Source organism: Crocuta crocuta, unplaced genomic scaffold (assembly GCF_008692635.1).
Source record: "Crocuta crocuta isolate KB4526 unplaced genomic scaffold, BGI_CrCroc_1.0 scaffold1293, whole genome shotgun sequence".
In the NCBI taxonomy this organism is placed as follows: domain Eukaryota; kingdom Metazoa; phylum Chordata; class Mammalia; order Carnivora; family Hyaenidae; genus Crocuta; species Crocuta crocuta.
Window position 1 is genome coordinate 530,389 of NW_027531937.1, and position 18,075 is coordinate 548,463.

The window sequence follows — 18,075 nt, forward strand, 5'->3', positions numbered from 1 at the left end:
TGGATGCAACTCAAACCAATTCCATCAAAATCTCAGGGTGGGGGATCGTTCTCACATACCAGTATTTTCCAAGTCCCCAGGTGGTTCTTGGTACATCAGAATTGAGAACTATTAATTTGGCCTACACTCCACCGGAGAGAGGAATAAAAGCATAGCAGGAACCTTCACTGCAATGCCAGGAGAAGAAGATTTCTTTTCCTTGTACCTACCCCCATTCATGATTTCATGATTACTTTGTATCCACTTCTTCTTCTGTGGTCGATTTCCTTTCTTCTTTCTCTGTAGTGTGTACCTGTATTGTAGTTTTAGTACATTTGGAACTGTAAAGTTCTAAAATTTTTTAATTTTTTTTTTGAGAGTGAGAGAGAAGAGAGAGCACAAGCAGGGGAGGGGAGAGAGAGAGAGAGAGAGAAAGAGAGAGAGAGGAGAGAGAGAGAGAGGAGAGAGAGAGAGAGGAGAGAGAGAGAGAGAGAGAGAGGAGAGAATCTCAAGCAGGCTCCATGCTGTCAGCACCGAGCCCAACATGGGGCTCCATCCCATGACCCTGGGATCATGACCTGACCTGAAATCAAGAGTCAGATGCTTAACTGACTGGGCATTATGGGCGCCCTACAACTGTAAAATTCTTATAACACAACCATTTTCTTTCCAGGTGTATGTGGCCCCCGGTTACCTGAGATTTTAAAAACGGAGGTTCCTGGTCTCTGGCGCATACTCACTGAATCAGAATTGCTGGGAGTGGTTCCATGAATCTGGATTTTTAAAAAGCTCCTCAGTGATTCTTATCCTCTGAAGTTTGGACATCTCTGCCCTGAACTCACCAGTCCAGGTATGAGTGCAGTCATGCTTAAGGGCCCAAAATATTGAGGGTGAGGACCTAAGAACAAGCTTAATAGGAATGTAATATATTTCAGTCTCGCAAAGATAGACATTCTGAGGACAGGGATGAGCAAAGGGCTGATTATTAAGTTTCTAACTACATTGACTCTAGAGATCTAAATGAAAATCCCTAAGACTTTTCTCAAGGGAGTCTCTCCTAATAAACTGAGATCTGAGAAAGAAATATCCCAATGCGGATTCTGTATGGAATGCAGTACTGACCGCATCCAGCATTTACATGACACCAGTTACCTATCTCCACAACAGTGCTATCTAACATTCAACCATAGAACCTCAGTAGTGCAACAAGAAATAGTGAGTTATGCTCATGTGTCTGGGCCACCTGGGTGATTCTGCTTATCTGGACTGAGCTCGGTGATCAGTTGTAGGTCGGCTACTGACTACTGATCTTGGGTGAGTTTCTCTACCCAAGGACTTGGCCAGAGCATCTGGAAGGAGTCACCTTGCTGCAGGTGTCTCATCCCCCAGCAGGCTGGCCCCAGGCACAGCAGGATTCTGAGAGAGAGCAGAAGCATGCAAGGTTTCTTAGAACCTAGGTCTGCAACTTGTACAATGTCACTTCTGCCACACTGTTGGCCAAGTCAAGTCACAAGAGGAACCCAGATTTAAGAAAAATAGGCTCTACCCCTTGATGAGAGAAGGTGTCAAGTCACATTTCAAAGGTTGTGGCTGCTGGAAGGACATTCATTGTTGCATTTATGCAAACAACCTACCTAAACTTTGTTTAGCTAATACATAGCCGGAAGGCACAAAGTTCCCTTCTGACAGCTCTTGGGTGGGTCCCCGGCATCAGAAAGGTCTTGCGTGGGAAGGGAAGGCCTTGCATGTCCACAGTGTGGTTTCCAGTGTCTCTTTCCAGTACAGTGAGAGTCTGCTGTACATCACCGTGCGGGATGTGCAAAAATATTCAGGAATTATTCAAGATCCTCAGGAAACCTCCCAAAGATGGCATCCCAGCTACCTGCTTCCACGAGGCCCTGAAATTCTGGTCAGGCTCTGGTTGTTAAGGAGATGCGTGGTTTCGAAGTGGGACACGTCCATTCCTGCGCTAAAGACCTACTGAAAACGGCTTTCATCTCCTTTTCCAAATAAGTAAATACATTTTAAGACTAACCTTTAAGACCCTGCACAGTCTGAGCAAATGACACTTTCCAAATTCATCTTCTAATGCAAAGCCCTACCCTCACGGCCCGAACCTGGCGCTCAGGGGCTCTCTCTGTCCTCCCGGCCTGAAGGTGCCATTCTGCAATCTGCAAATCCAAATCTTAGCAATTCTACAAGTGCCTATTAGACCTTCACTCCTAACACCAAGTGGAATGTGATACTTTCCCCTTTACTTGGCGTAGAAGAAACAGAAGAGCGACTCAAGCTAGACAAACCTGAGTGTGGTTCCATCATTCACCTCTTTGGCCTTACACAAGTCACTTCATTTTCCTCAGCCTATTTTTTAATTTTTTTAAATTCTTTAAACTGGGGGAAATACCAGTTGCAGAGTGATTATAATAAAAATTAAGTCTTCTAAGTTCCTAACATTTAGAGGAGGTTCTTGGTAAATGATAGCTATTTTTATGACCCCATGCGACAAACTATGACCTTATTCTTTTCCATGATGTCTAATGTCGCTATCTTACCTTCTTCCTACCCACACTTCCCCTTTCTTAAGGACAGCGGCTATGTCCTTCTTAATACGGTGATCTGCATTCTACAGTTGAGCAAACAGAGAACCCACGGAATTAAGTTACCTGTTCAAGGCCAGATAGCCAGCAACGGTGGCATTGAGATTTGAATTTATTCTGGGATGTTTTCTAAATTCCTGTCTCGTACAGCCTTGTATGTGTAGTGGTCACTACTGGTTGTACGCACCTACTGCAAAGGCGGATCGTTCTGGGATCCTGCCACGAGCACTCGGAGCGGCCCCAGAGTCAGAAGCTGGAAGCCAGCAGTCCAGGGCCCCGAGTCACTCTCCCCCATTGCACCTGGCCAGTACTTGCATGCAACCGGCCGCAGCAGCAGGGCGGGAGGGAGTGAGCAAGAGACCACCGTGACTGTGCAATGGTGTAGAAGAGGCGTGCACTAATCCTCTATGCAAGGGAAGGAGAGAGTCCGTGGGTGGTGGAAGGTTGTGTAACCCAGGGCCGTTTTCCTAAATTTCCCCCTGAATCGAAGATGAAAGATTTGTTAGTGTTCATTTTAGGAGCACGCTGGTGCCAAAGAGGGAGTATTAACAAGTCCGGCCTCAACTTCCTTTGAAAGAGTTCTGTGGACAGGTTTGGCTCACCTGGGTTTTGACACAGGTCAAGGATGTGAGATTAGGGAGAAGAGACATTTTCTGCCACGGCCTCTTTTCTCCATCCATAGTGGGAAAGGTGCATTAGAAACTATGAGTTTGAAATGGTAACTTCCACCAAATAGAATAGTCCTAAGAGTAAAAATGCAATACATTAAAAACATTTTTTTTTAAGCTTATTTATTTATTTACAGAGAGAGACAGAGAGAGCAAGCAGGAGAGGGGCAGACAGAGAGGGGGAGAGAGAAGCCCAAGCAGGCTCCACACTGTCAGCATGAAGCCTGATGTGGGGCTTGAAGACACGAACTGTGAGATCACGACTGGAGCTGAAACCACGAGTTGGACGCTTAATGGACTGAGCCACCCAGGAGCCCCCAAAATGCAATACATTCTTAAGCTTTCCTGAGTCTTTTTTAGGATTAGGCTTGCGGGTCTCTTGGGAGAAATTTTTAGCTTTTAAATTTACAGCTACTGATTTGATATAATTGGTCTGAGAACCTTCTCCTTGGGGACTATCTTTTAAATAGAAGTGCCCCTACAGGACTGGAGAGGAAAAAAAAAAAACACCTTATTTTTTTAAAACTAAAAAAAGTTGCAAGTTACCAGGAGAGGAAAGTTCTCTAACCTCTTGTTTGGAACATGGACTATCCTTTCACTTTTCAGTAAAATCTCATGGTGATGGTACTTCCATCATCAAGCAAGAAGTACAGGCTGAATAAAAGGTGGGGAAGGTCAGTATAAAAAGCGTTATTAGAGGGGCGCCTGGGTGGCTCAGTCCGTTGAGCGTCTGACTTTGGCTCAGGTCATGATCTCATGGTTCGTGGGTCTGAGCCCTGCGCTGGGCTCTGTGCTGACAGCTCAGAGTCTGCAGCCTGCTTCAGATGCTGTGTCTCCCCGTCTCTCTGCCCCTCCCCCACTCATGCTCTGTCTCTCAAAAAAAAAAAAATTTAAAAAGTGATTATTAGAAAGATGACTTCAGATCCTCACTGTGCCTTTTCCAGGTGCCAACTCTTGGGCAGGCAAAACTGAGGCCCAACTTCCTCATCTGCAAAATGGACACAACGGCTCTTTCCAAAGTTACCTGGAGACATAAATGAGATCGTGTATGTGAAAGGACCAAGCGCACACAGGAACATCGACTTTTATTTCACTTTTAAAAATGGTTCAGGGGCGCCTGGGTGGCTTAGTTGGTTAAGTGTCCGACTTTCGCTTGGGTCATGATCTCGCCGTTCGTGGGTTCGAGCCCCGCGTCGGGCTCTGTGCTGGCTGCCAGCTCAAAGCCTGGAGCCTGTTTCGGAGTCTGTATCTCCCTCTCTCTGGCCCTCCCCTGCTCACGCTGTCTCTCTCTCGCTCTCTCCTAGAAATAAATAAAAATATTTTTTAAAAAATGGTTCAGGGTTGTTAATAAATTCTCAGGAAACCAGCGTCCAAAGGGGGGATTTTTGAGTTGAGGGAGGCCATGGGGGAGGGCCAGGCTGCTGGCTGAGTTGGCCGGATGTGCCCTCCCCGTGCCCTCCCCCGGAGGTTGCATATTACTGAAAGAGACAGACTCTAATCAGCAAGGAGGTGGTTTCTGCCCAACTTCCCTTACAGCTGGACACGAGGCACAAAGGGAGAGCTCTCGCCTTTGATACGGATTTTTATGTAATCAGCATAAATCAAAATTAGGACTTGCCTTGGGAAAACCTTACATGAAAGACTTTACGCGTCCTCTGTATCTTTCCAAAAGCCTATCTTACATTTCTACTTGGGACCTTACCATCAATTCCCGTTACACATTATAACCTCCCCTTCCCCATCTCTTCTCCTCCTCATTTCGCTGTTCAAACTCACTACTGTACGTATATTTCAAATACGTGGCTACATTCCACCTACTTCTCAAATAACCATGTCAAGAAGGTATTATTCCCCTCAGACTGTGGTGTGGAAATCACGGATCACAGAGATTAAATTACTTCTAGGGCCACAAAGCTAGTATTGGAATGTGAAGAAAAAGTTCCGAAGCCGGGCTCTGACCCCAGGTTCAATGCTCTGTTCTCATTCTACATTACTGTTTTGGCTCATAAGAGACAATGGTGAAATTAATTTGCCTCCTGCTGCGATCACAACTGATATTTTATACTTTTTCAGGAGTGGGGAGGGACAGGAAGGGCAAGGCAACGGATCTGAAGTGGGCTCACTGCAAGAACCATGATGGGGTTCTTGAAGTCATGAACTGGGAGATCATGGCCTGAGCCGAAGACAGACGGTCAACTGACTGAGCCACCCAGGTGCCCTTCTCCAATGACATTTTAAAAGGCAACAGGAATTATATATTTTGCACAAAGTACGCTATTGCAATATTCCATTAATACAGTATCAAGTGATAATAACTGTCACCAGAAATCTGTGGGTCAGGAATTAGGGGAAAAAATGACTCACTGTTGTGATGTCTTTTTGAATGCACGTCTTAATAATTGAGCAGAAACAAACCTAGGCAAGAATGCTACTCCAATATAAATGTAAATATATATAAAAGCAAATAATCAGGGATCGGTTTTGCCAATTTTATTGAACCAATAAAATTCCTACTAATAACAATGAAATAAATTTCTGCAAGTATAAATGTGATACAGTTTAACAAAACCCATTGTTCTGTACCTATAAATAGATTTTCAAAATGTCATAAAAAGTGCAGTTATGAATTGTTGTTAACATGTTAATACACAGTTCCTTTATTTCAAACGTGTTTGTCTTGACTCACTAACAGTTCCTTCTGCATCTGTTCAAATAATATTACCCATCCCTCCAAAAAAAAAAAGCCATTAAAGCACTAGAATATTACACATAAACTGATCCATTCAGGTCAGCTTTAGTCAGAATTGTAAAATCAGCAACATAAGAAAAATAAAACCTACTTATACATACAAAAAGCTTTCATGGGTTCTATAATCTCCTTAACTGCTGACTCTGTGGAGGGCATAATAGTTGAAAAGGCTTATATGGTTAACTACCTTAGACTACTACATCTAGAGCAGGATCTGGGTTGCCGGAACAAGTTTAAAGTGGCTGTTTATCAAGTTTGCTATCTTCAGAATTGAAACTATAAATATGAGACCGCTGTTGGACGCTGAAAACTGCGTGAATCCTAAATTGCATCAATGATCTATTTGATAAAAGCTTATTCTAATTGAAAACCTTATATAGTAAGAGACTGATATATATAGCAGTCTTAAAGATCATGTCATCTGCCTCACATTAGTCCAAAGTCACGTGCTTTGTAAAAAAAAAAAAAATTACAGTAACAAAGCACAGGACTACAAAGGCAAAACATCACAGCTTCTGATTACACTGAATAAAAAGTACCAAAGAACGCAAAAGATAATTCTGTATTAATACTGATGAATTAAAGAACTATAATAGACGTTTCACAGCATGCTACATATATCGCTCACAACTTAAGGATAAAATGATGTCTAAAATTGAAAGTCAAGAAGTTGGCAATCTGATTTCATGTGCAATTCAGCTACAAAGTCTTAATATATACATTCACTATGTAGCTGCCCTGCAGAATCAGGATTTAAAAAAAAAAGAGAGATTTCAAGTTCAAATCCTATTTCATAAGCTAAAGGATACATCCAGTTCTTCCATGACCAGGAAAGTTATTTTCAGGTTCGAAGGAGCTAATCCAAGAAGCAAGGCCATGTTCCAAGTTGACCTGACAAGGTTCTTCTTCACCTTGCTCAAACTGTGCATGTGGATGGGACTATTCTATTAGCATGGAGCAGATGCCGAACTGGCTTGGTTTGCTTCCTGTGTCTGTATTATTTTGAGTTGAAAAGAGTACATACGAAGAGAAAGAGGAAGGGAAAAATCGTGTTTTCTTTCCAGAGAAGATATATGGATGCAAAGAAAATATGTGCACTAGATAGAGTTTGGATCACTTTCCTTGACAAACAAGTACCAGTGAACTCTTGCCTTTTATTTTAGAGAACCAGTGAAATTCAGAAAGGAGAAAATAGTCTCTCAACATTGCAAAGGAAACGACTTGGCTACCTAACTGATAGGTTTCCTTTATCCTACCTTTGGATCCTTCCTAAGAAGATTTGAAAGTCAGTGGAAAAATCTGTAAAGACTGATTAAGAAAGAGATCTGCTAAATGTCATAATGCGTACACTTGGATAATCAGAATTCATGAACAATACTTTAGCATTAAATACCAGAGATTCTCTCTCCCTTTGATAATCTTTCTGTGGAAATTATACATTCATTTCTAAGAGGTTAAGCTGAGGGGTGCAAGAAAATAGACTGTCTTAGCAAAATTTATATACCAAAAATTGTATTTATCATACTTAGACTCACTAATGTTTGATGCTGTCCTGTAAGCTATAAGTAACATGGGGTGTTTGTTCTAAAGGCTATTTTATAATATGCATATCATTATTTCCAACATTTCCACAAGCACTAAAAAAAATCAGATCTTCCTTCTCCCCACCCCCCACCCCCGTCCCTGTATTTTCTCTTTGTCAGTTCTGTAGTTCATGGTGGTGCAGTCAGAATTCATTTAAGCTAGAATGACCACTTCATGACATATGATTTAGTAAGAACCATCCCTTCGGTGTCTATTATTAAGTCTTATTTCTCAATGAGGCATCGATTCACTCCTAGGAACTTTAAAGGCATTTACTAGACTCTGCCATCAGGTCGGCTTGTTTATGAACGGAATGTAGAGCATTCCAATGCCAAACGCCACCACAGACTGTATTAGTCTACACCTCCAAACAGGGTGGCTCGCTGCCGGGTCAGACAGCCATCTGTAGATGAACATGCCCCATGTTAGATACCGGACAGAGTTGTCAGCCGTGAACAGAGTGCACACTGGCTGGAGAGGAAGAACGGCCACTTCACCCTCTTCTGCGCACTTGTGCCTTAAGGACACGGTCTGGAAATAACCTGAACTGCAGCCAAGGGGATAAAGACTACAAAGGCAGTGTGCTCCCTTTTCACCCCATAGTACCTTTCTCCCCCATGGGGAGCAGGGTAGGAATGGGGACTAGAAGCCTAGTCTAATCCAGGAAAGCTTGTTCAAACCCTTATGTACCCAACTGTGGTATTTTATCTATATAATATATCAAATGGGCTTCTGCAATCCAATGGGACCACCTAAACGCCCTTTATCATACGTTCTTCTCTTAGAAATGTGTTTCAAGGCCCAAGTAACAACAATAAAACAAATATCTGAAACACCACCCAAGGATGTGCCAGAAGTTTCCTGTTCCCCCGAGGGGTTACACATGAATCTGGATTGCTAGAGAATTTTAAATTTACATTCAAATGACTTGGACTAACACCAGTATTTATTACCTACTATAGATCCAGGTTAGGGTGGTAGCTCAATCAATCACTTTACAGTCCTGCTAAATGCTAAATTCTGCATGGTAGAAATAGTTCCATTTCTGTATCATGTATAAATATAAAGACTTCTACTTTGATAGAAGGCTAAAATCTTCTAAGACTTATTAAAATATGGAAGTAGCATTACTGAACAGCAGAGAGTGAATCCATGAAAAGGTTGGATACTCTGAATTTACAGGCTCTTTGGGGATGAGGTAGAGGCAGCTGGGACAGGGTAGAGGAGTATGGGGTGGACAGGATTACACTCGGTGCTGCATAATATCTGCTAGGGTGTCTAGGGCGAAGGTTAGCCAACATGTAGCTGGATGACTGAGGGATTTAGGGGAGCGGGGACAAAGTCCTGTTCTGAATGAGTGGAGAAAAAGGAACTCAGAAAAGTAAATGCTGGTGACTATCAGCAGGTGGCTGGTGATGTTTGGTTTGGATTGTGAAAAGGCCTTCAGACAAGATGGGCCGAGGGAAGAGGAAGACGGCAAGCATGTAGAGGTTGAGGCACTTGGGGGAAAGAAAGCAGGCAGGAGAGGGTGGACTGAATGCAGATGGGAACTCCCACACGGGAATGTTCCCTTATATTAGGTGTGCGATGCTGAGGATGGCCACACTCAAATGTTCCCCGCGTTCACTGGAAACCTTCTCCTTCCTCACAGGGCTCTGCCTCCACCTCTAGGATCCATTTCACCCCAGCGATTTTTGTTCTAGGTCTCATCTGAGCAGACAGTGCTAACTAAGCCAAATTAGCGTGGAAATAGGCTCCACACACAGGGGACATTTCAGTTCTGCAGACTGAGGGGGATATAGTCATGTTACAGTACTGCTTTGAGGAAAGACAACGTCCTTTGATTCTCGGTCTCCGGAGGGATACGAGAGAAACAGATTAAAATGACGGCCACGGAGAATAGGTTCTGATTATACAAAGTAGGTAACTTAACACTCAAGCCGAACTGAGGGGCCCCGTGTCTTTCAGGGTGCTGCTGCATATACTAAAAAAATTTCATACACTATTCACACAACATTACTGTTGCACGCTTTTTACTCCATGCAAGACTGTCTATTTGCATAAAAGAAGAAAAAGAAGAGAAGAGCTTAAGGTTTTGCTTTCCAGAGGGAAGGTTTAGAATTGTCTCCAAAACACAACACAACACAACACAAAAACCTCATTTTACTACCACAGTGCAAATCATTCTCATAACATGCACTGAAATTAATTTTTGTCCCTGATGAACCAGATTTACGAGTTTAAAAAATCTTACCTTCACACATGCATGCACTCTGCACTAAAGTGGTGAACTATTTTTAAGTATAGATCTTTAACTTTTTTGCTGATCATTTTATTTTGCTGCGGCCTAATAATCTAGGATTTGGGATTAAAAAGAAAAAAGCCACCAAAACTCTGTAAGGTGGAAAAGGAAAAAGTTGCTCTGGAATAATGTGGTTTAGTTTTTAGAAGAATTTAAAATCCATACAGGACTTCATAACACAATGAAAATAGGGGCTCTGGTTCAAATATGATTTTAATATAAAGCTTCCACTGAGTTCACTGTTTTAAAACAGCCCTGTGTTGCTCTGCCATTGTTTGGGTTTAAAGCCATTACGAAAGGCCAAGGCCATGGCCCAGATTCCACATTAGCCATCTTTTATTGTGAAAGTACCCTGGATGGGACAAAGATTCTTCCTGAGACTGAGACAACATGCTTGGTTCAAAAAGGTAAAGAAGGTAAGGAGTGGTGTCATCTCAGCAAGCCTCGTTTCCTCTGATTATCAAGGGTCCATCTGAGGAGACCTAAGCTTGAGGGGGCAGCTGCCTGGCCACCTCCATGGTCAAGGGATGGGTTTACAGATCAGATTGATGTTCAGTTGGTAGAATATTTTAAGGTATTTCCTAAGGTGATCTGAGAAATTAAGAATCACAAGTGAAGCCGGGAAGTAAATAGACATCACCAGGCAGATCATCAGTGGCGTGTTAGACGGATTTCAACATAATAAGCAAGGAAGTTAGAGAATTCACAGTCACATGTGCTGTTTTTCCAAGTACACTTGCACATTTTAAGTTTGGCACAACGTGAGCCCCAAGGTGGAGGTTAGCGTATCGTATAATCACATCGTTACACTAATTGAACCAGATATCTCTTTGAAAAATATCACATTTTAATATAAAAAGCTATACTATAAATTACTACATAGTAAATTCAATACTCTGAAAAAACACCACCCTGGAAAACCGCATCAGAATTTCAAGTCTGCATTAGACAAAGTTCACAGCAAACTTGCTGTAAAATGGTACTCGTGTTGTGCGTGCTGCATCTCAGTAGGTGCTCCAGCACCTTCGGAAGTCAATTTTTCTAGGCTGGTTCACTGAGGTTCATAAATACACTGTTTTGTTTTTGTTTATCGTTCCAAGTCGACTTATGTTCCTGATTACTGATGAGAGAGGCCAATGCTGAGCTAAAAAGAAACTCTGCTAGAAAAGAGATCTAGTAAAGGCACTAATATTTCCAAACCCCAAACTCCAACTACTTCCATTTCTGGAGTAAAAAAAAAAAAAAAAAGACAAAAACTAAGTGGCCATTTTCATTACTTACACCTTGTTCCCCTTTTGGTCTAAAGCTCATATGGTTTTTGTGTGAGAATTTCTCCTCCTTTTCCATTTATAAAGATCCTTTTTTATCCTGCAATACAGGTCACCTGCGCAACAGTAGAGGGTTATTAACTGAAAGGAATGTAGTTAAAAAACAAAACAAAACAAAACAAAAAACCACAAACGTCAAGAATAAAAGATATCCTCAACTCAGAAGTTCTAAGGTTAGGGAAGTCAAATGAGCATTTATGTTATCACCTGTGTTTTGTCACTTTCCTAAATACCTTCCTTGCAGTCAATAGACATACCTGTATGATGTGATGCTGAATAAAGTCAACATATGGTATATGCAATAAACAGAAGAGATCTGGCATGGATTCTTTGAATGGTTATCTTTAAATAAACCACCCTGTCTTAAAAAATATTAGTAATTTTTTCCTCACATGGAAGATTTCAAACAAGATCCTGGAACCTAAAAAGGCAGAACCACCTTATGTTAGTAGGTTTGCAGTCATCTTTCTATTGTCTTATCTGGGACAAACTCTAAAAGAAAGCAACCTAATGGATTGTACCAGAAAAGGATAGTGAACGGGAAGAGAAAGTGACTTAACAAAACAATCACCCAAGATCCTTTCATGAGAGAAAAAGTCCTATATAACAATTCAGTCAGTCTTCAATGAAATCTTTGTGGGAACTCTAGCAGAGAATTTTGACTCTATTATCTACCATGAGAAAATGGAGTCGTTTTTTAAAAAATTAGCAGATGTGTGAAAATTCAAGTCACCCTTAATTAACCAAAAAGTGTTTAAGCTGTGCGGTCGTGTCCTACTGGGTAGTTGTAAGCATCTCTTAGGCACTTCACTGGTTCATTAACACAATACAAATTAAAGCTAGAAACACATAATGTTGTGCTCTGTAAAGATAGTCTAATCAGGCAACACAGACCAATGCAAAAATGTGACTTTTTGGATGCTTCTTCCTCCCCTAAGACTTGATAGCTTTTTTAAACCAGTTGTCCAAAGAGATTCTTTTTTTTTCTGGGGAAGGGGGTGCTTTGGCATTAGGAAAAGAACATTGTTCAACCCCAGTAAGGCAAAAGCCTTGTGCAATAAAGAAATTCGAACAAAATTTCTTTATGGCTCTGTTTACAAGGACACTTCTGCAATGACATAATGGGGGGAAAGTTCAGCTGAGTATTTTTTCCCAACATATTGCACTTTTTTTGTTGTTGCTGTTCAATCACATTAATGCATAGAAACACACTTGTTACCTCTGAATATTCAACTGCTCAGCCTATTAGAAGAAAAATCATGGGAAAGAAGTTCTAAAAGCCTACCAGGAAAAAATACAAGTATATTAACCTTCCTCTGCTTACTGCGATATAGAAAGCGCTATGAGAAAAGAAAAATGTGCAAAGAAACTTTTTTGGTCAGTCCTGTGTGGGTACAGGCTTGCATGTGCCAACTGAATGAGCGGTGAGCAGCTCTGTGAGCGCTGAGGACTTAGATGAGTTAGGACTGTCAGTGACAGAAAGGATTGTGCATAATTCTGCTTTTAATATACACATCTGATATGGAAAACAGAAACTTCTGTTTCAGAAGAGAAAGAAAAGAGCTGAATTTGGCATTTCAGTAGCATGCTTTAGAATTCATCATGATTAATTTCACATTAAATTATGGACAATGGCTGTATCACATTTCACGTTATCGCCAATAGCAGTAAAAAAAAAAAAAACAAACCCAAACAAACAAACAAACAAAACCACAAACAGTGCCTGACAAATAATCTCCTGGGGACACAGATAATGTGTCCTGTGAGCAGCTTAGTTCAACAGCGCATGCTTTTCCTCCACCAGATTTAGGACACAACGTTAAAAGTTTAGAATGGCCAGAAGAGGTCATTCTTTGCTGAATTCCAATATCTGAAAAACAACTGCTTGAGCAGATTGTAAGCGCTTTTCCTTATTACAAAAAAAAAAATAATAAAAGAAACAAAAAGACAAAAAACAGGAAAGAAAAGAATACACATACATACAAACCCAAAAGCACTGAAGTTAAGCATTAATAAACCAGGTTCGTGATTTATGATCAGTATCCAAAACTCCAACTATAAAACAATGCCAAGTAGTGCTCCTCAGTATTATCTTTGCAATCGTTAGTAATGTTAAGCATCAAGAAAAATAAAACACATCATTGCACATTACAGCCGCCAGAGAGAACGGCTAGACTTTGACACTAGAGAACTGATTAACTTTGATGCTCATCACAAACAGCTTCTGATGGATACTCTTGTGTGAAAAGGTCTTTACACACAGGTGATGTTTTCGCTGGGTGATACTTCAGGTCAAATGCCGAGTTATGGCACGAAGGGCGTAAAGGAGTTCAGCTTGCATCCGTGCTTCCATTAAAAGCAAATTTACGTGAACCTAGAAATGACAATGCTAGCAACTTAGTGGCCATTACAAACAACTGAAAAAACTTACATTTTCTTTCTTTTTTTTTTTTCTTTTAAACATATGGGACATTCACAAAGGTTTGTCCTGTGTATACAGACACATGTACGAACACACGTCTCGGCAGATCTATGCATGTAAACGATGTAACATTCATAACAAAACTGTGTCTACGGAAAAGAAACGGATCTTGTGAGTGGCAAAAATGACCTCTACAAGTCTTTGCAATACCAAGCATTATGTCAGAATGTACATGATGTGTAAAGCTAAACAGTCTCCTGGATTACCAAATAACATAGTGTTCAATTTTTTAACAAACTGCAACTTTCCTGTAAGTTATACCTTTCCTCCAGTTTTATGTGGCTAAAAATCAGCTCTACTGTTCTTAGAGTCTATGTTCGGTCCTTGGAAGGCCTTTAAAAACGTTTCTTCCTGTGTACTTGGAAAGATACTGAAGTGAAAACCTGAAGCTTAAGGCAGTTTGTGATAACTGTCTGGTCTTTGTTAGATATGGGTAGCATCCCTGGAATCTTTCAGATACAAGCCCCTAAGTTTTGGGGGAGATATACCTTAACTGATCGATTAAAATTAATACCTATGTATTTTTCGAAACGTACTACAGAGAAATGTGTTTTGATATTATATTTATTATGATAACATTCTACAGTTTAGATATACTGTTAGATAGATTCTCTTGACCAGTAAAGGGAATTTCTAGATACAACCTAGTAAAGTAATGCAAATATATAAATAGGACATAAAGATCTATGAAGAAGACATGCTGGCAGTAAAATGGGTTATTTATCCTATGTATGACTGACTCTTAAGACTTCATAGAATCTGTTAGGTATGGAGGCCATAACATTCTCTGTCAAGGTCACAGAATTCATTAGCGAATCAGAACCCTAAATGGATTTTTTGACTTGCAAAAGCTTGGAAATTGTGGTGTAAATGGAAAATCCACGGACTTAAAGGTCAAAAAGACCTAGGATTTAAGGCCAGCTCTATTACAGTGTTGTTAAAGATCCTAACATTTATTAGGCCTTACATAATGATTCCTATATATTTCATCCAAAGAAATATTCTTACATCAGGGTATATATATTTGGCTCAAAGGTCCTGCATTATTGTCAAAATACAAAATTACCAAGTTGGAATAAGAAACTATTGCCTAAGAGGTTAACTCTAATGGCCGGAGTTACTCTCTAAATGGATAAACCTCTGGGTGTGGCACAATCATACCTGACACATCTCAGTAGTTTTGATTTTTATTAGTCACTAGACTGGTAGACATCTTCCTAAATGTACTTCAAAACTATCAATATTCATGGGGCACCTGGGTGGCTCAGTCAGTTAAGCATCTGACTTCAGCTCAGATCATGATATCGAGTTCGAGCCCTGCATCAGGCTCTGTGTGACAGCTCAGAGCCTGGAGCCTACTTCGGATTCTGGGTCTCCCTCTCTTTCTACCCCTATCCTGCTCACACTCCGTCTCTCTCTTTTTCTCTCTCTCCCTCAAAAATAAACAAACATTCAAAAAATTAAAAAAAAAAAACCTATCAATATTCAGATCCAATCTTTCAAAGGCTGATGCTACACTTTTACTGCACATACCACACTGGATAAAACATACCACAAAAATTTGGTTAATATTCAATAAACCTGATTTAAAAACATTGTTAAAGTATAGCCACATGACACCACTTCCTTTTCTTTAATGGCACTGATTTATTAACTTTTTCATAATCATTCCTAATTATATTGGACACGTGTCTAAGGTATATAGAATGTTTAGTCATGAAACACACCTTTTCTGAGTGCTTGAACTGACGCCAGTAACTATCATACATGCGCTTGGTAGTTCTCTCAGGATAGCAGGTCACGGTCTTAATGTAAACCTTCAGGCTTCGTTCAAGTAGTTGATTAACTTCTCCATAATCATAGTCATCATACCTATGAGCAGGAAGACAACAATTTTAGAATGACAAAATCAAAACTTCTGATTTCTCGGTTTGTCTCAAGAGACGTTTATTGTCTAGCAGTTAAATACCAAACCCTCATCAGCTAATTGTTCTAACAAATATTTACTGAGCGCCTATTATGTGCCATGTACTTCGCGTGTTCTCTTCTAGGTACTGGAGAGACACTGATGAATAGAATAAACAAAAAAAAAATCCCTGGTCTCATGGAAATGAAGTCCTATTGGAGAAAAAAGAGGAAAAAAAAAAAAAAAGACAAGCATATAATGTCAGGTGGTGATAACTGCTATGGAGAGAAAAGAAAATTGGAGGCTGTGATAGGAGGAGCTGCTGATTTTGGGGAGGGTGGCCGACATCTGAGCAAAGGCCAGGAGGAACAGGAGCACATGTAAAGCCGCAAGGCAGGAGCCAGGATCAGATAGGAAACGAGCACCGAGCATGAGAAGCAGCTGTCCAGAGATCACAGGGAACCTCGCCAAGAGTGGTTTTGTTGGTGTGGTACCCAAGTGCGTTCGAGGGGGAATGGGGGAGGAGAAAATGGTGACAGTAGATATACAACGCTTTTTGAAAGAGATGTGCTGTGCATGGGAGCAGAAAAATGAGGCAGCAGCCAGAAGGAAAAGAAGGATGTAGAAAGGATTTTGTTTTTAAAGGTCAGAGAAGTAACAGCATTGTTTATTTATACTGGTGGGAACGATCCAATAAACAGGGTAAAGAGGATGTGCAGGAGAGAGAAGGAAGAATTTTTACTTTTTAAAAAACATGTTTATATGTTTATTTATTTCTGAGAGACAGAGCATGAGCAGGGGAGGGGCAGAGAGAGAGGGAGACATAGAATCCAAGGCAGGCTCCAGGCTCTGAGCTCTCCGCACAGAGCCAGATGCGGGGCTCACACCCACAAACCATGAGACCATGACCTGAGCTAAAGTCAGATGGTTAACCGACTGAGCCACCCAGGCACCCTGAATTTTTACTATTGGTTACAGTTGACATACAATACTGTATTAGTTATAGGTGTATGACACAGTGATTCAACATTAACATATTTCCCAAAACGCTCGCCACAAATGTAGTTACCATCTGCCACCATACAGGTTATTACGATCCTACTGACTGGATTCCTTGTGCTGAACATTACATCATCATGACTTACTGACTCTAGAACTGCAAGTTTTACCTCTTCATTCCCTTCACCTATTCTGTCCTTCCCTCCAACCCCACCCCCCAGCCCCCCTCCCACCATCAGTTTGTTTTCTGTAGCAGTCCGTTTCTGGTTCTTTGCTTTGTTTTTTAGATTCCACATGTAAGTGAAATCATATGGTATTTGTTTTTCTCTGACTTATTTCACTTAGTAGCATACCCTCTGAGTCCATCCCTGTGGTCACAAATGGCAAGACCTTATTTTTTATGGCTGAGTAATATTTCATTGTGTGTATATACCGCATCTCCTTTATCCTAGGATAGGGATGCTAAATGAGAGGAGATGGGATTTCGTGGCCAAGTGCACAGGGCCACAGACAGTTCATCCATAATATGAGAGAAGAGACAGCAGAGTAAATGGGCACAGAGGCAGACAGGAGGGTAAATGCAGTAGTGGGAGGTTGTGGGATTTCTCTTCTATGTTTTCAGCTCATTTTTAACTCAAACATATGCTTAGTTAAAAATAAGTATTCAAAAATGTTATATGAGCCTTTTTTGGTAGCACCCAACAGATAAATATAATCACCATAAGATTTGTTATTTATTGTCTTCAATATAATATATCATAATTGAATTGTTAGTATTTGTGTTTCTTAATTAGGTAGGTACAATATATGTGTTTCAAAATGTGATGGTTCTGTGATAATTTATTGCCTGGAATGATAAGTGAGCAAACAGCACAGCTATTATTTACCATCCTAATAGTGTCTTCTAGGTAGAATGCTTTCCTATTAGGAGATGTTTCAGGAAATTTTTTTTTTTTTAAATTAAAACTATAGAAGACACTTTGCTTAACAAACTGAATTCTAATTCCACACCATAAAGGCTTTCTGATACTGTATCAGAAAGGATATAGTAGAGTCAAATTGAGTGTATTCATGACTGCGAATCTTCTCTTTCTGCAAATCTATCTCCATAAACGCCTTCAAAACTCAGCTCAAAAAGGCACATTCTCCCAAAAAAGCTTTCCTGATTAGACCATTCAGTCTCACTTGCTCATTTACTCACTGTTCTCTCCATGCCAATTTTCCAAATTTAGAGGCCATTAATTTATACTGACTGATACTTTCATTTCAGTGTTCTCATGTGAGCTTTATGAGGATACAATCTATCCTAGTTTTATTTAGACCCTAATTACACCTCCTTTAAAAATAAATAAACAAACCAACATTTATTACACTGAGCTAAAGGGACACAATAGATGGTTTTTTAACTGTCTAATTCTTACAGGAAGGACTCTTAAATTGAGTCTGATCCTATCCTAGCCCCCAATGATTACTGATCTTTT

General features: G+C 40.5%; 1 protein-coding gene across 6 annotated transcripts in view; it reads right to left on the minus strand.

Annotated features, from left to right (window-relative positions):
* Nucleotides 1–4,312: 4,312 nt before the first annotated feature.
* Nucleotides 4,313–18,075, minus strand: part of SESN3 (sestrin 3) — a 75,785-nt gene continuing 62,022 nt past the window's right edge. For 2 of the 6 annotated variants that reach the window (XM_077775039.1, XM_077775035.1), the window contains exons 9-11: nt 15,417–15,561; nt 13,639–13,778; nt 4,313–4,544 (exon numbers count right to left, since the gene is read on the minus strand). In XM_077775039.1, the coding sequence (XP_077631165.1) occupies nt 4,403–4,544; nt 13,639–13,778; nt 15,417–15,561 (427 nt within the window). In that variant the 3' untranslated portion in view covers nt 4,313–4,402. Of the gene's footprint in view, nt 4,545–5,719; nt 13,582–13,638; nt 13,779–15,416; nt 15,562–18,075 lie in introns of those variants that run through there. The other 4 variants (XR_013337790.1, XR_013337791.1, XM_077775037.1 and 1 more) reach the window with 4 other exon arrangements.